The 18,409-nt window shown below is 44.3% G+C and overlaps 1 protein-coding gene across 1 annotated transcript in view; it reads right to left on the reverse strand.

Moving 5' to 3' along the window:
- The window catches only part of SORCS3 (sortilin related VPS10 domain containing receptor 3), a 516,588-nt gene that overhangs the window by 252,827 nt on the left and 245,352 nt on the right, over positions 1–18,409 (reverse strand). The window contains exon 6 of the mRNA XM_084841986.1: positions 1,004–1,068. Coding sequence (XP_084698112.1) covers positions 1,004–1,068 — 65 coding nt within the window. The remainder of the gene's footprint in view (positions 1–1,003; positions 1,069–18,409) is intronic.

The following is an 18,409-nucleotide window of genomic DNA, read 5'->3' on the forward strand; positions in this document are numbered from 1 at the left end:
CCTGGACATCACTAGTGCATGGATAACTGAGGCAAGGTCTGTCCTCTCCAGATAGGGCCACAGCTGCCATACAAGCTGTGTTTTACCTAAGCTGGTAAAACACACTCCTGGACACTGCAGCCACCTGGGCTTCCCCAGTTAGTGCAGAGTGCAGGAGGACTCCCAGACTGTGCACTTGGTCTTTCAGGGGGAGTGCAACCCCATCTAAGACCATATGTAAACCTCCATCTGAAGTAGTTGGTTTCCCAACCCACAGTACCTCTGTCTTGTCTGGATTATGTTTCAGCTTGTTCACCCTCATCCATCCCAAAACAGCCTCCAAACACTGGTTCAAGGGTTCCACAGCCTTCCTGGGATGTGCAGCTGGAAACAAGAGGTAGAGCTGAGTATCATCTGCATACTGATGACACTTCAGCCCAAATCTCCAGATGACTTCTCCCAGTGGTTTCATGTAAATATTAAAATGGGGGGGGGCAAGATGGAGCCTTGTAGCACCCCACAGGCTAATCCCCCAGCACCCCTTCTAAGACCACTCCTCCAGGAAGGACCAGAACCACTTTAAAACTGTGCATCCTAAGCCCAACCCAGACAAACAATCCAAAAGGATACCATGGTTAATGGTACTGCAAGCCACTGACAGCTCTAGAAGAACCAACAGGGTTGCTCTCACTCATCCATTCCCTGACCTAAGTCATCAGCCAGGATGACCAAGGTTGCTCCCATCCCGTAACCAAGTCTGAAACCTGATTGGAATGCATCTAAATATATGGACATATGTGGATTCACAAACACTCAAACAGAAGGTTTGAGTCCTCTCTCTCTCTCTCTTCTCCCCAGAATGAAACATGTTCTATTGACTCCCTTGGAGTCTAGGATAGGAACACTCAGCAAACTGAGCCTGGTGACCCACATTTTCCCTGTCACTTAAAATGCGAATCAAGAATCAAAACGAGCCCAATGCTCTTTCTGTCTGATTTTATCAGTTCACTGCTGAGACACTCACGTCCATCTGTTGTCCGAGCCTCCATATGTACAAGGTCAGGCTCCTTGTCCAAATTCGTGACAGACCTGAGAGAAAAGAAGAAGAGAAGAAGAAGAGAAACAAATCAATCTGTGAGGCCGAATGCCGTTATAGCAAGCAAAGGTCAAAGTGGATAAGAAATGAGGAGTAGAAAAACAGCTGGCTTCTTCTCATTTTAAACAAGCCACCCTGAGACTTGAATGGATTTAGTGCATGAAGAAGCCCCATGAAAAGCAAGAGAGTCAGCTTTAATAAGTAGCCTCATTCAAAAAGCACAGAGAACAAGAACACCAGAGGCTTTAGCTTTAATTCTATTTCATCCACTTGTGATAGGTTCTTACATTGAACCTTACATCGGTTCTGCTCCTATGTTTCCTCATTTAAAACAGACTGTTTGGTTATTTATTTTTGTCATTTATTACCTGCTTTTCATTATAAAATAATCCCGAAGTGGAGTACAACCAATAAAACATGCTAAAATCTCACAACACCAACCATCCAACCCCCACCCCACCCCAATTGAACAGGGAAGAGCAGCAACACAAATAAATAACAGTTTACACAATGTAGCAAAACAGATTCAATCTAATGCCTGGGTGAACAAATAGGTCTTTAGTTGGTGCTGAAAGCTTGCAGGACTCAGCACCAACCGTGTGTGTGTGTGTGTGTGTGTGTGTGTGCGCGCGCGCGCGCGTGTGCACACATGTGGAGGGAGTTCTATGGATGGAAATCACCCTCTCTCCACCTGCTGTCTATTGAACTTCCAAGTAAGATACTTGAAAATTTATTATTCGATTAGTACAAACTGTTGGAAGTGGTATCTTTCGTTCAACTGCCAAAAAGAAGTGTGCAAATGTATTGCAGGCATCAGTCCATGGGAGGGCTATAGTTCAGTGGTAGAGCACATACTCTGCATGTAGAAGATCACTTGTTCAGTCTAGTGCTGTGCTGACTCCTGCCCCCTGTTTGGTTTTTGGTTTTTTCTCTCCCTGTGAAATAGTGGGGGGGGGGGGTTCTGCCTCTTTCTCTGGGAGGAGAGAATTTTGAATAATTCTCTCCTTGGGGAGGGAGACAGGGGTTCCACATACCTTTTTAAGTCAGGGGGGTGGCTGAAGGAGCTTCTTTCTCTTCTACTTTATTTCTTTTTACGTGAAAAACGCCCTCGGCATGAGACTCTTTACAGAGAGGCTAATCCAGCCCAGTGGCACTTCTTGAACTCCCACGAGACCACGTGACCTCACCCTCTCCTATAGGCGTTCAGGAAGAATTCCCTGAAGTCTGGGGCTGTTGCAAACTTTGCAAAAAGTCTGGGGCTGTTGCAAACAAGAAGAAATGGGACTTTTGGAGCTTTAGAAAAAGAAAAAAACGCTTATCTTGCTTCCTCTATGTTGCTGCAAGGAAGAAGAGAAGCCCTTCCTGAAAGCCTATAGGAGAAGGTGAGGCCACATGGTCTCCTGGGAGTTCAGAAAGGGCTGTCAAGCTGGGGAAGCTTCTCTATAAAGAGTCCTGGGCAGCTGCAAGTGTGTGTGTGTGTGGGGGGGGGGGGGTTAAAAAAATTAAAAATAGAAAGAAGGTCCTCATCTACCGCCTATACTTAAAAGTGTAAGCAGAAATCCTTAACCTTATTGTGCATTCGTTTAAAAAATGTTCATGAAAGCTTATAATGCCACAAGTAGGAGATGTAATACATTCACTTTCCTGCTATAAGCCAGATACCAATGTTTGCTTTAAAGCATGACAGTTGGTTTCACTTGCCTGTTGGTGGGCACAACAGTGAGTCTCTTCATCTACATAGTTTTGTGCCCTTGGATATGCTTTCTTTTGTAGTGGAACAGGAGGAATTGCTTTTACTTCCATTTGGTAAGGGTGTGTGTCTGTGTGTTCCATGTGCATTTAAAAAAACAACAAAAAACAATGAAACTAAGAGCATTTTAATCAGGGCTGGGCAACTTGTGGCCCTTAAGATGTTTTGGCCTACAGTTCCCATCATCCCTCACCATTGGCCATGCTGACTATGGCTGATGGGAGTTGTAGCCAAAACATCTGGAGGGCTGCATATTCCGCACCCCTGGTTTTAATTATATTATACCTGAAGAAAATGGGCAAAATTCTACTCAAACTTCTGGAGAAAATTTACAGAAGAAAAATTACAGATGGCTAGTAAAAAGATTGTCTGAAATTTCTCAAACAGGTTTTGCACAAATTCCATAAGCAATAATTAGAACTGGGCTCTTTTTGCCCCATTTCAGGCTTTGCCCAAAAGAAGCCATGGTGACGAGGCCATAGGAAAGGAACCTGGGCAGGGCTGGCCCAAGACATTTTGCTGCCTGAGTCAAAGAGCAAGATGGCACCCACTCCCATTACAAGTACAAAAGCCAATGGGATGGGCAGGTGAATCTGACATCAACACCAATGTTGGGACAGCATCCTCCACTGCACCTGAAGGCAGCAGGCTAACTTAGGAGCATGGCACACAGTCTCTCTTCCAACATCTTGCTACTGCCTCCCAGCATCTGTTGCTTGAGGAGACTGCTTCCCTCTGCCTAATGGTAGGGCTGGCCCTGAGTCTTGGGGTGGGTGACATGAATCACTTTGTGCCATTCAAAGCTTACCATGGTGGTGGCTTTGGCAGTACAGTGGGCAAAGCAAAACTAGCATCATTCCGATAGGCATCCTGGGGAAAAAGAATGGTACCAACTAGAGCTGTCAGGCTACCTCAAACACTAGTAGAACCATAGGTTTTAACATGTTGGGGGTGGGGAGAGAGAAAAGGCTGAGAGAGCCACCATCATGCTTAGTCCCTTTCTCCCTGAAACCACTGTGGAAGTTAAATCACAGCACCCCAAACTAACCACTGGAATGGCCTCCCTCAATTTGCCACCCACAAATATGGTTGTGAATTGGGGGTGACCATTTTAGCTCTGGCCTGGCAAAAATATAGATTCATTCACTCTTCCTTTTCCCCAACTAATACTGGGTCCAGTGCCAGTGCCAATGCTAGATTGTTGGGGAGGAGGGGCTTTGGGCAAGAGGCATGGAGCCCCTCCCAGTTCACCTTTTTGCCATAGTTGCTGCTGCCCATTATGTTGCCTCTCCCTCTTGAGTCCAATCTGCACCACCTTCCAGAGGGAGAAGACAAAGTATGCAGAACGTATTGCTTCTTCTCACTCCTCACACTGCTCGATCACTTGAAGAGGGCATGTGGAGAGGCAGCAACAGCAAGGAAACAGAGCATGGGAGACAAGAAGCTCAGGGACTGGCATTCCCCCCACCCGCACCCCCACTGACAGATGGTTGATGATCCTGACCCCTGACACTGGCCCTCAGTGGGCCAGACGGAAAACCCTGTAACAAATCCTTCCTTATAATCATTACATAAACACATAACCTCCTATATTTCACAGAACTAAACTGTGATACACTTTTCTACTTGTATGACCCCTGTTTTCACAGAAATGGTCACCTCTTGAAAACCTCACTACATCCAAGTGACACACTGCTGAAGGATCTTTTCTATCTCCTTCTGGGCTCATTTGGTTTTCTCTGGGTTCACTGTTTTTCACTTACTCATCAATTGCCTGACCTGTACTAGCTTTTGAATCAAAGTAAACTAGGGATGGCGGAGAATTTCTCCCCGAATCTTCGGGGGGCCGAGCGCCAACGCATTCGGCCCCCCGAAATTGGCGGTGAAATTCTCCGCCCCCACCCCCCCCGGGATGGGACTTACCTTTGGCGAATGTCCCTCCCAGTGGCGGGTCCCGGCAGCGGTTCGTCGGCCTTTTGTCGGGGGCGGGGGCGGCAGCCGGTCTTCCGACCGGCTGCTGCCGCCGCCATTACAAAGTGTAAAAAAACCACAAAACCCCGTGATAGGCTACGTAACGATTAACGTAGCCTATCACGGCTAGATTTCCAAAGTCAGCCGTGATAGGCTACGTAAATCGTTATGTAGCCTATCACAGGTGACTTTGAAAAAAAAAAGCGCATACGCAAATGGCGGCGCCCACAGGGCGCCGCCATTTGCGTTCCTTATTTGGTCCCGGTAGTCTACGTAAAGATTTACGTAGACTATGCTGTAGTCTACGTAAATCTTTACGTAGACTACCGGGACCAAATAAGGAATGCAAATGGCGGCGCCCATAGGCTGCCGCCATTTGCGTACGCGCTTTTTGTTTTTTTTCAAAGTCACCCATGATAGGCTACGTAACGATTTACATAGCCTATCATGGCTGACTTTGGAAATCTAGCCGTGATAGGCTACGTTAATCGTTACGTAGCCTATCACGGGGTGTTTTTTTTGTGTGGTTTTTTTACACTTTGTTTCGTGGCCGGGGAGACAGGGCGCTTCTCCCCGGCCTGAATTTCGGCCAGGCGAGGCGGGAAGCCTCCCCTGCCGGCCTGAATTTCAGCTGGGCGAGGTGGGACGGCTCCCCCCCCTCGCCTGAACTTCGGGGGGAGAAGCGAAGCACCTCCCCCCCACCGCGAAGCACCCCTGCGAAAGGGTAAGTGACTTTCGGACATCCCTAAAGTAAACTGACCATAACAGTTTCCTTTCCACTATCAATCTACCATAACCCAGACTAGCAGAATGGGCTACAAGCACAAAACAAGGACAAGAAATATGTGCAGATTCAGTGACTCAAGTAGGGCTGGCGGAGAATTCCGCCACGGATTCTAGTGAGGCCGCTGATTCTTTAGATTCCGGCCCCCTGGAATCCATGGCAGAACGGCCTTCTGCCCCCCCCCCCGTGGAATCCCCCTGGGACGGCACTTACCTGGGGCAGATGCGGCAGATTTGGTAGCAGTGGTTCCAGCAGCGGAAGCTCCGGTGGTGGCGGTGGCTGGTCTCCTGGCCGGCCACGGCTGGGCTGCTGCTGCCGCCGCCATTGCCATCCTAGCAGCTGTGACAGGCTACATAAGAATTTACGTAGCCTATCACGGCTAACCCTCCCCCAAAAAACCCAGCGTACGTAAGATAAAATGGCGAAAAATAGGGAACGCAAATGGCGGCCGCCATAGCCGCCATTTGCGTACGCTGGTTTTTTTTTGGGGGGTAGCCATGATAGGCTATGTAAATTCTTATGTAGCCTATCACAGCTGCCTGGCTGGACGCAAATGGCAGCTGCTAGGGCGGCCGCCATTTGCATCCGCAGCAGCCCGTCTGCAGCCGGAAATCCGGCTGCGGACGGCCCTGGCTGGCTGCTCCGCAGCCTGGCCGCAGAGCGGAGCCGGCCATCGAGGATTCTGGGGGGGAGGACCAGATCGCCTCCCCCCTATCCCCCCCCACCACGAAAGATTCTGCGAAAAAGTGAGTTTCGTACATCCCTACACTCAAGCACATGATCTCATCTATAGACTATATATGAAGTCATAAAACATGATGAGAGACAGACAGACAGACAGACAGATTGCATATTATCAAGGAATTAAGCATTTGTAAAAGTAGAATTTTTCTAGAAAAAAATACCGTTATAGGCCCACCCAGCCCCTGCACCTGCTCACCATCCCCGGACCACACTTGAAGCCCTGCTGCACTCAGTGAGGAGCCCACAGTCATCCCAGTAGCTTCGTTGAGCTCTGTGGTGATTGCAAAGAAAATAAAAAGGCAATTGCAAAGAAGTGCATATTTGCGTATGTATGAAAATGTGCATTTTTGCAAAAATGCGCATTTTTGCATATGCAAATATGTGCATTTTGTGACCACCATTTTTTTAAAAAATGGTGACCATGGAGCTCGACAGGGCCACCAGGGTGAGTGTGGGCCACTCGCCAAGTTTGGGCAGGGGGAAAGCGTGGGCAGGGGCTCAGCAAGTGGGGCTTGGGGGTGCAGGCAGGGGGGTGTACCACTGGATTCCCAGATGGAATCAGGCACCCACACCATCCCTAAGGTAGGGTGGGCCTACCCATTTAAATAACTGTAGAGAGGAATTTTAATACCTAGCATTCAATCCATTGCAGATGCTTTAAAAGGTGTAGTTAGGGATGTTGGAGAAAACTGCAATAGAACCAAATGAGTTCAGACTATTATGAATCTGACCCATGGACTCCACAGAGGACCAGCTTTTCCCCTGTTGGGCAGATTCTATTGACTTGTAGACCATTTTTCTAACCTTTGGGAATGTTGCGCAAATTTTGTTGAGGAAAAATATGCCAAAAAAAAATTAAAACCCCTGACCCAAAATGTGCATTTCTGTCATAGCTAAAGTGTGAAGATGCTCATTTGGTGAGAATTAGCACATATTGTGGGAATTTGCACATTTTTGCACATGCAAATTTGCGCAAATTTGGAAACTGAAAAAAAATCCAATTCCATTCATGAGCGGACAATGGAATGAAAGGTGTCTGAGAACCTGCAAAACACAGATGGAATGGATTCTACATGATCTGTACATCCCTAGTTGTAGTTAATAAAGTTATTACCCATTTAACATGCAGTCTGGTGTCTCACCTCTTTATTGTGGGGGTCTGGAGCCAATATGTAACCTCACATGGATCTCCTTGTATTTATTAGAGAAGAACTACAATTTAAACACATACAGCAATGTTGCATTTACTATCTGAATAAGCAATTATGAGGACGGGAAGATGGAAGAGAATGTAGAGCACAATAATTTAAAAAAAATAATAAAGTGATCCCTAAAATCAGAAAATATGACCTGTCCTTAATAAGCAAGGAGAATTCAAGTGTATGTAAACACCGAAGTCTGAAATTAAGATGCATGTGTGGCTTGCTATTTCATGCCCTGTAAACATTTTGTGAGCGAGATTCACAAAGAAAGGTTTCCTTCTGGCAGAAAAAGATACATCACAAGCATGGGACAAAACAAATGTTATCATTACGACCAATAAGAATTGCAAGTGGATGAACATTCAGTCTTAGTAATGGCTGGCAGGAACGGGGGAAATCCATAGTTGCTTGTGTGATTTATGGAGCGATTTCTCCCAAGTTAACCAAGGGGTTAGATTAGAAACTAATTTTTGTTGGCAGACTTGTTTTTCCTAATATGGTGTGAACTGAATTTGATACAGTAGCTTGTAAATAATAGATTCCTTCCCAGCCAACAAGATCACCCATTCCCATAATGTTCTGGAACACTTATTTATTTTGCGTGCTTGAACTTCCCTGATCCATAAAGCATTGACAGCCCAGGAGTCCACAGTCAAAGAAATAAAATAGTGATGTATGGGGGGGGGGGGGCAACTGTGGCAACTTCTCTTTGGAATTCTTCCTCCCTTCCCCAGAATACTTATTAGGCCAGCTCTCCTCACTTAACAACTAGTGAAGTGTTTTAATTCTATCAGCCATTCAGATGGAGATCTAGAGTGTTGTTTTAATACTGTTCCCCCTCCCGCTTATCTGAATCTATTCTGTTAGTTCTGTCATTGTTGTTTGTATTATTTTAAGCAGAGTTGCTAACAGAACTGCCTCAACTGATTCTGCCCAGGATTTTGCAGTTCTTTTGGAATGGTTTCTGGATCCAAACTCTCTGGTGTGGAATGCAGTTGTATTTGAAAGAATGTTTCGTAATTTTTCCAGGGGGGAAACTGAACTGCTAAAATTTTGAGTGAATAGAAGTTCAGTTTTTCCCCATTTTTTTTAATTAAATAAATTATGAGATTATGCACTGCTGCAGTAGTGAAGTGGTATAATTCCATCGTTCTACTGCTGCAACAATTTTCAAATTAAAAAAGGAAAAGAATTAAAAAAACTGTTCTTCTAAATTTCTATTTATTTATGATTTCATGAAAAGCCAAGCTCACCAAACAAGTTTACCTCCCCAAACTTAAAACAAAACCAGAAACAAACAATGCACAAAACCCAAATGACAGAGAGACAGATAATTGCACAATTTCATCATTGCACAGTTGCAAGGTTTTTTTCTGTATTTTAAAAAAATCAAAATTAAAAATTAAAAATATGTAGTTACTTTCTCAAATCTGAATTTCTGACCAGGAATTAAAATGGTCCAGAATTAAGCCATGCACTGGAATCCCAAAACAATTATGGAATAGTTCTGATCCATTCTGCTCATCCATAGCTTTATAGTAGACTTTTTAATCTGTAGATTTTGTGTAGTCTTATGGCAATATTTGTACAGTTTGGATGTCAAACCTTGAGCCAGTCTCAGTTAACACTCAAGACATATGGCAGGACATGCCTTAGATTTGGTTTTCTGTACAGGACTAGGGGGTAAGTATCTGTGGATGGGGGAGCCAGAAATGACTCTACTGGCATGAACAGAATGTTACCAGTTTTGACCTATGGGCTGCCTGTATCCCCCACAGTGGTAATGGACCAAATATGATGGTCCAACCCTAGAAGCTGATGAAACCAGATGATTTTCTGACATTTCTTGGCAATTTCCCTGCAGGTTTAATTGGCAGTCCTGCTGAGGCCCTGGTTCTTGCTTGGAAAGGGGGGATGGCCCAGATGCTGATATGATTACTACCAAATGTCCTCAACCCGGTCATGAACTACATCAGCTCCCTAGTATTCTGGGAACTGAGAGAATGAAATGACAGGGGAAATTACTAGAATGCAAATAGTGAAAGACTCATAACAAGTAAAACTGAACTCAGGAGAATCCATCTTTGACCTTACTCCATAGCAGTGATAGTGGAGGAGAGAACATACTTCTCTGCCAGCTTTGCCACCACCATCATTTCAGGTGGTGAAGGGCCTTCTTTAAGTAGCCCTGGAAAGGAACAACTTGAGCCCCAGCTGTGCTGAATTTTCTGGACATTTTGCAGATAAAGTCCTTAAGTGTAAGTGTAAAGATGCCATTGTTTTAATGGAGTCAGAGATGGATATGACCAGAGTGCTATCTTGTCTGTCTGTCTGTCTATCCATGCATCCTTTTCCTTGTACATCTTAAGGACATAGACAAACTGCTTGGAGGACCGAGACCCACCATTTGTTCTCTGCCCCCCACCCATCCTGGCTTGTGCAATCAGCCAGGGTTGGGCTGGATATTTGGACCTCAGAGGTTATTAATACCTACTTGCCAGAAGGGGTGGTTCCCACTAGCTTAAACAAAGGTGGTGGTGAGGCTGGTATTGAAGAAACCCAGTTTAGATCCACCAGTTTCTGATAATGACTACCTAGTGACAAATTTGCCATTCTTGGGCAATGGTTTTGAATGATGCTGATTATTTGGATCCATTCCAATATGGACTCAGGCCTTGTTTTGGGATAGAAACAGCCTTGATCACCCTATTAGATGGTGAAAGAGTGTGACCCTAGACCTCTTAGCAACTTTCAATGCCATCAGCCATGATATCCTTCTGGAACATTTAACCAGGTTGGGGTTAGGGATAGTTCCAGTCCTTTCTTGATGAATGGTCTCAGATGGTGGTGCTTGAGAATTCTGCTCCCCCCCCCATGGGCATTGGCCTGTGTGGTACCACAAGGTTCCATCTTGACCCCTATGTGCTTTCAATATCTACATGAAATAGCTGGGCAAAGTCATTCAGAGTTTTGAGCTAAAGTGCCATCAATACATGGATGACACTCAAATCCACTTCTTGTTTACATCTAATAATATTAGGTGGGGACCTGGTTGAGTTTGGGAGTCTAACAAATTCCCCCCTGCCCGCAGCAGTGAGCCATGCTCACTGAGCCCCTGCCCCTGCTCCCTCCCCCTGCAACCAAGCCATCCATACTCACCTGGGAGCTGTCAGTGAGTGCTGTGAGCACTATTTTAAGGGGGAAATGGTGCTTGCAGAGTATGTGCACATCTAATTGTGCACAAATGAGGGTCATGAATGGCCCCCTTTTGTGCACAACTAGATGTGCACATATTTTGTGTCATTTTTGTGTGTGTGGTAAAATAGCACTCATAGTGCTTGCTGACAGCTCCCAGGTGAGCACAGGTGGCTTGGCAAGTGCAGGGAGGGACAAGCACAGGTCCAGTGGTGCACGAGTGGGGGAAGGGGCTGGGCATGGGCCTAGCGAAACCTTAATATTAGGGATGCTTTCGAACTGTGGTGCTGGAGAAGACTCTTGCGAGTCCCCTGGACTGCAAGGAGGTCAAATCCTACAGGAAATCAACCCTGACTGCTCATTAGAAGGACAGATACTGAAGCTGAAGCTCAAATATTTTGGCCACCTAATGAGAAAAGTAACTGGAAAAGACCCTGATGCTGGGAAAGATTGAAGGCAAAAGGAGACGGGAACGGCAGAGGATGAGATGGCTAGACAGCATCACCGATGCAATGAATATGGACTTGAGAACGCTCTGGGAGAGAGGGCAGGACAGGAAGGCCTGGCGTGCTATGGTCCATGGGGTCACGAAGAGTCAGACATGACTGAATGACTGAACAACAACAACAACAGAATCTTTGAACTGGTATCTGAAGGTGGGTCTGGGATGGATGAGCGCAAACAACCTGAGACTTAATCCAGGCAAGTCAGAGGTACTGTGGGTAGGGTAACTGATGAATCTGGGTACAGAAATGCAGCTGGTCTTAGATGGGGTTGCACTCCTGCTGAAGAACCAAGTGTGCAGTTTGGGTGTGCTCCAGGACTTGGTGTTAAGAGGGGAAGTTGAGGTAGTCAGGTGGTCAGGAGTACTTTTTACCAGCTTAAGCCATTTATATGATAATCGACCTTATAAATATTTCATAAATTATACCAAAATGAATCTAAAGTTAATGATGAGATATTAAATATTATGTACACTGAAGAAAGCAGCCACGAATAAGTATGTAGTTTAGTTTTCTCTAGCAGAATACTATTTTGGGAAAGGGGACAGCTGGTCAAAACAAATTGTCCTGTGGCCAGTTAAATCTGACAGCCTCTGGAGTCGGCAGTTTGAGATACTATAATGCTAAACTAGTTTCTCCGGCTACTAAGGTATATTTAAGGCAAAAGGCTGGACTCAGCCTCTGGCTAAAATCCACTGGGACATTCTCCTCTGCAAGCTCCAGTGAAATGAATGGGAACTGGGCATTTTCACTCTTGTGGACAGGAGACGAATTCCCATTGGGCTACCCTCTCTGTTTGCAGTAGACGAAAGAAAGAAAGAAAGAAAGAAAGAAAGAAAGAATGAACTAATTGTGGAATTAAGCTTCTTCCGTGAGAAATTGTGTAGCTCTGTCTCATGCTGCAGAGATAAGTCCTTGCACAGGTCAATTGTGTTGTGCAATCCAAAGTTAGGCACGTTTACTGTCACTGGAAGAGTTACATATGTGCTTTCCCATTGTCAGAAAATGGTACTTAAAAGGTGCTTTGTTTTGACTGAAGTATATGACCCATATGAGTTTAAACAGTAATATGACAGTCCAGGAAGACTCAGTTCAGTGTTCAAGCTTGAAACTGAAATTGTACACTGTGACTTTTCAGATGAAAATCATGGACAAAAAATGCTAAGAATTGCAATGTCACTGTCATGTTTTGTGTTTTGTCATGAAATTTTATTTTATTTCGAAATGAGGTTAGCAAAATAAAGGAAACCAAAAGAAGAAGATAATAATAAATCAAGATCACAGAAGGAGCAATCCAATGTCTCCGAGACATCGGGGGGGGGGGATAGGATTGTTTTGTTTCTGGACTCCGAGATCAGAAACAGGGCTCTGACTTTGGAGCCCAGAAACCACACTCCCCGCCCCCTCTGCCCCCCCACCCCCCATGGCCAGCAAAGTTCTGGCTATGTTTCAATGCTCAGAAATTGAGTGCAAAGACAGGAAAAGGGGGTGTTCCCAGAGGCAGGGAGGGGAGGGGAGGAGACTGGGGCAATGGCGATATGACATTTCCTATGGCTGCCCCAGCCTCCTTCCCTCCCCCTCTGAAGCATTGCTGCTAGACAAGTGATATTGCCGCCCGTGTAGCAGAAATTCAGGGCAGCTGGAGAACAGAGGCAAAGGTTGTCTCCCCATTCCAGCCACCTTGCATTGGCTACTCGGCAGCCTCTGAGTTCAGAGGCTGCCAACTATCTTCAAAGGATTGCACCCGCCCTAAAGAAACAAAAGAATTCACAAATTATAATTCTTAGTCTATAACCAATATGCTTATGGAACATCTACAGTAAAGCAGCCTAAGTAGGAGCTCAATATCTAATGAAAGAATAAAAATACAATTTATACAGCATATTAAAGGAGCATATGTGAGTGTGCGACTGCTTTGTTTTATGGTTATGTGTGCAAAGATTGTAGCATCTATATTGTACTATGCCTGTAACACTGAATGCTGTCACCTCCCCATAGTAGCGATAACTTTTAAACCATCTGTGCCGCTCTCAAGCAAGTGTTCTCCCACAACCTTTCCCACAACTCCCATGACAGTTACTTCCCACCCCATCTCACAGATAGAGAACTATCACCCCGCCCTTTTTCAGAAATCTTATTTGCAAGGGGGGACTCAGTCACCGCGTCTGCAGAGAAAGAAAGGCAAGAGCAGGATGACATAAATGGCCATTTTGGTAGAGGGAAAAGAACAACCATTACTTCCCACCCCATCTCACAGATAGAGAACTATCACCCCGCCCTTTTTCAGAAATCTTATTTGCAAGGGGGGACTCAGTCACCGTGTCTGCAGAGAAAGAAAGGCAAGAGCGGGATGCCAAAAATGGCCATTTTGGTAGAGGGAAAAGAACAACCATTACTTCCCACCCCATCTCACAGATAGAGAACTATCACCCCGCCCTTTTTCAGAAATCTTATTTGCAAGGGGGGACTCGGTCACTGTGTCTGCAGAGAAAGAAAGGCAAGAGCGGGATGACATAAATGGCCATTTTGTTAGAGGGAAAAGAACAACCATGTTCTGTAGTGCGGTACTGGTAGTGAAAGCAGATTTTGAGCCATGGATGTGCCCTGAAATAAATATATTTTATTATTTACTATTTTCAAACATTTCTCTGCCATTTTGCATATTATTTTTTTAAAAATCCCAAAGCAATTCACAAGATAAAGTCATGATAAAATAGCATTAAACCAATCAATAGAAACAATAAAACACTAATAAAACAATAAAATGTCTCATTAAAAAAAGCAGGGGTAGCTGGCAATGTTAACCATCAGGGAAACACCCAGGCAAACAGATGTGTTGTCAGTGGAAACACCCCATGCTAGAAGCCTGCCTGATCTCAATGTAAAGATCATTCCACATGGTGGGCACCACAGTAGAAAAGCCCCTCCTCTGCACTATGGCCAAACAAACATCACTAGGCCATGGTACAGTAAGCGAGGCCTCCCCCCCAGAACGTAGAGACTGCGGTGGCTTATATAGCACTGGATGGAGGCCAAAAATAGAGGAGCATCGCAGGAAAAGTACGCACTTTTGTGTGGAGCTGCTAGAAAAGAGAGAAAACCAGAGTTTTGTGAAGAAAAATTGTGTTCTCTGACTGCACATCACACTGGCAAAGCAGACAGAAACCAGTGCTTAATTTCTAAAAAGACAGATGTTGGGGCTTAGGACTGTGAGGAAGTCAAGCCATATGACTTGGATCCTTAATTCTGTGTGTGAGACAAGGATGGATAAGCTGTACTTGTTCAGCAGTAAGGGAAACACACATTTAGCGGTACTTTTCTCAACATCTTCCAGGAGCCACTGAAAAACAGATTCTATGTAAGTCTGTAAAAAGTCAAGGACCTAGGAGAAGCACATTGTTTGAAGGAAAGGGAACCATAAACAATAAACTAGTGTCCTGAAAGAAAGTAGGCATGAATGAAAAGCCTATCCATTGCTTAGGGACAAGAAAGGTTCTGTGATGTAGGCATCAATAGCAATGAGGTGGGCATACAATGGAAGTTTTGGAGGCTGTAGATCTGGGAAACCTGAAAAGTTGTCAGGAGGTTGCAGAGAAGTTTCAGAATTTACATATTGACTTGGATCCTAAGATAAGTTAACTTAAGGAAGTTCAAAGGAGGAAAGTTTCTGACTCCTTCCTCTTCCCTACGTAATATGGCCACTTATGAATGGTCAAATAAGAGGACATGCCTCACTAAAAAAAAGGACAAGAGAGGACAGAGATCTGCATACAATTTGTATATGCTAATTTATATGTACAGATACAAATTTAGAAATAATTATTATAATTTAAATAGAAATTCAGTACATCTCATCATCATGTGAAAGTCTGTGACCTGGTGACTTGTGTGTCTGCCTGTTCAGTCAGCTGTCCAGGTGCTAAGTGTTCACAGCCAAAGTTCTTATGGTTATTTATCTTTAAACTGGAATTGAGTAGTCCTTCAAATAGAGGCTGGTCTTCTGTCAGCCCTTCAATAAAGAAGAGGACACATGGCCACCTATCTCTGCAGCCACATACAACCCACCCCACAAAGCCTCTCTGGAGGGCTGAGGGCCCTCTTAAGTAAGGTTGGAGGCATGGGGGAAGGGAAAGCGAAGATGGTAACTTTCCTTCCATGAACGTCCTTCAGATACCAACACATACACACACCCCCCAGGCTTTTCTGGAACTGCAGGTAGTTGCAGGGCGGAAGTGAAGAGGAGACTGGAAACTTTCCTTCCATAAACTTCCTTAAATTAACTTCTCTTAGGATCTAAGCCACTGTTTGGAATTTAGTAGCTAAAACTCTGGATGCAAGCTACTAATGTAGGTACAAAGGCCATACATCTGTATACATTTGACCTCTCTGGGACTCAGACAACTGAAAATATAAAGCATTATCTTTTGAAGTATATATTTTATAAAGAACTAAGAGATGAGTTAATCTTTCCTACCTCAAAGGACAGCCAAGGATGATGAGAAAATTAAATTGGTGTCCACATTTGTGCACTTGGCAAAAGTCCACAAACCAATTATTTATTTTATTTTATTTATTTCATTTCATTTCTATACCACCCAATAGCCAAAGCTCTCTGGGCAGTTCACAAAAATTAAAACCAAACAGCACATAATAAAACAATTCAAAATATATAGAACATTAAAACCACAATATAACAATACAACCACAATAAAACCTAGCAGCAATGCAGGAGTTTAAAATACAGATTTAAAACAGCAAAGCTAAAAGTTTAGAAAGCTAAAATGCTAAAATGCCTGGGAAAATAAAAATTTCTTCACCTGGCGCCGAAAGGAATACAATGTAGGTGCCAGGCGAACCTCACTAGGGAGCTCATTCCAGAGCCGGGGTGCCACAGCAGAAAAAGCCCTCCTCTTAGTAGCAACCCGCCTCACTTCCTTTGGCAGGGGCTCATGGAGAAGTGCCGCTGATGATGATCTTAAGGTCCGGGCAAGCACATAGGGGAGGAAGCGATCCTTCGGATAACCTGGCCCCAAGCCATTTAGGGCTTTGAATGTTAATACCAGCATGGCCAATAGTCAGGAATAGCTGGGATTTGTAATCCTAAATATCGGGGGACGGGGAGAGACTGGCTTGGCCTTTGTATCTCAATATTTCTGATCACTTTTAACTAAAGAGTTGGTCTTACTTTGTTCTCTGCACAGTTGCCAATATTAAAGTAGTATTAATATTAAATTCATGAGAATATGGATATTGATATTTTTTCCCTGATATATAGACAGAGTCATAGTATATCCTTAAATGTAAGAAGGATGTACCAGATCTAGAGCCAAGGATCCATTTTGCTGTAAATCACCATATTTTAACAGTAAGCTGCAATGCAGTGTTCCTTTTTTTAGGAATTAACGGAAGCACAATCAAACAGGTTGATTAAAATGGGTGATTTAAATTCACCCTCTCTGCTTGGTGCTTTAAATCAATCCAGTCTGGAAGGGATCTGGGGAGAGGTTCCCTTTTAGTGTGAATCAACATCCTCTCCTGGTACATTCTAAGATTTTTTTAATGGTTTTCATTTGCACAAATGAAGTGGAACCATTAGGACTCAAAAATTCCTACATGCATTGGGTAGACTAGAGATAAACCAGCAGGTGATTAAGAATGCAGATCACATTTGAAACATGTCAGTCTTCTCTACATTTGCTACTGTCTGTGATCTGGTTGTTTTCTTAATTTGTTTTGACATGATTGACAGGTCTATTCATAACAAAAGTGAGGGGGATGAAACATAGATATAAGTCTCCAATTATGCTGCTTTTCCTTTACATTTCAAAATAAAACAAGCACAAAGAACCATCATTCAATCCTGAATATGTGTCTAAGAGGATTTAAGTAATTTAGTAGTGCATGGCTCCTTTGAGGGAGCCAGATACATAGGACTCATATTCAGTATTCTAATGCAATGGTCAAGCAACAATGCATAATTAAAATGCTGGAAACCACAACGTTGTTGTTGCTGCTGCTGTTGTTGAACCTAAATCTGTTTCTTGCCCACATGGCTGAGGAAATACCGTTGAAGCTGCCGAAGTATGACAGGAAGCCACAGAAACCAGAAGACAAATGTTAAAGCCATTTCAAATTCATGTCAGCCTCATTATTTTGAAATTAAGAAAATGCAGTACTTCATCAATTTTTTTAGACAAGCTTTACCCAACCTGGTGCCCTCCAGTTATTGATTGACTTGATTGCATTTATATTCCACCTTTTTTCCTCTTGCAAGGAACCCAGGGCAGCTTACATTATCCCCCTCCTCTCCATTTTATCCTCACAGCAACCACCCTGTGAGGTAGGTTGGGCTGAGGGTCTGTGACTGGCCCAAAGTCACCCAGTGAGCTTCCATGGCTGAGTGGAAACTAGAACCTGGGTCTCCTGGCTCCCAGTCCAACACTCTCACCACAACACTACACTGGCTCTCTACAACTCTCAGCATTCCTGGCCACTGGACATGCAGGCTGCGACTGATGGGAGTTGAAATCCAAGCTGGAGAGCACCAGGTTGGGGAAGGCTGCTTTCGACAGAATAAACCAGGTATCAAAGTTATAAGAAAGTGGCTTCTCTCTAGCCCTATTCCAATGACATTTGGGAGGCTATCAAATGATCACATGTCCAATTTGTAGGGCCAGCTGGTGTGATCCCACTTACCCCACATCCATGCACCAGTATCCCCACATATGCAAGCTGAATAGGGCTTCTGTCAGGCATTTTTAGTGCTAAACCTTAAGTGGAGGTATCAAGAGATAGATTATTCCCTTCAAAGTTAGTAAGAGTCTAAGAACATGTTACGCTAGTGTTTCTGAAACTTTTTGAAATTCAGTCTTAGCCCCACTAAGCTCCATTTAGATGCTGCCCCCCCCTCAAGCCAGCACTATCTATGTGCTTCACATGTGAACACAACTGCATGTGTTCATCCCCCTGCTGTGCACATAGACCTGTAAACTGGGACATTAATCCAACACTGGAATTAGAACTGAAACTCTCCGTAAAAGCACATGCATAGAAAAGTTAGAACAAAGCCACAGTGCTTTCTCAGGTTACTGTATGTTGGAACGTCACTGGAAGTACAATCATCCCCCAAGAAAGAAATGTAGATCAATAAGGGTCCTCTGTGAAAGGCTGTTCAACCCACCCAGT

Source organism: Heloderma suspectum, chromosome 3 (genome assembly GCF_057233095.1).
Source record: "Heloderma suspectum isolate Gila_16-S chromosome 3, 16-S_ref, whole genome shotgun sequence".
NCBI lineage: Eukaryota > Metazoa > Chordata > Lepidosauria > Squamata > Helodermatidae > Heloderma > Heloderma suspectum.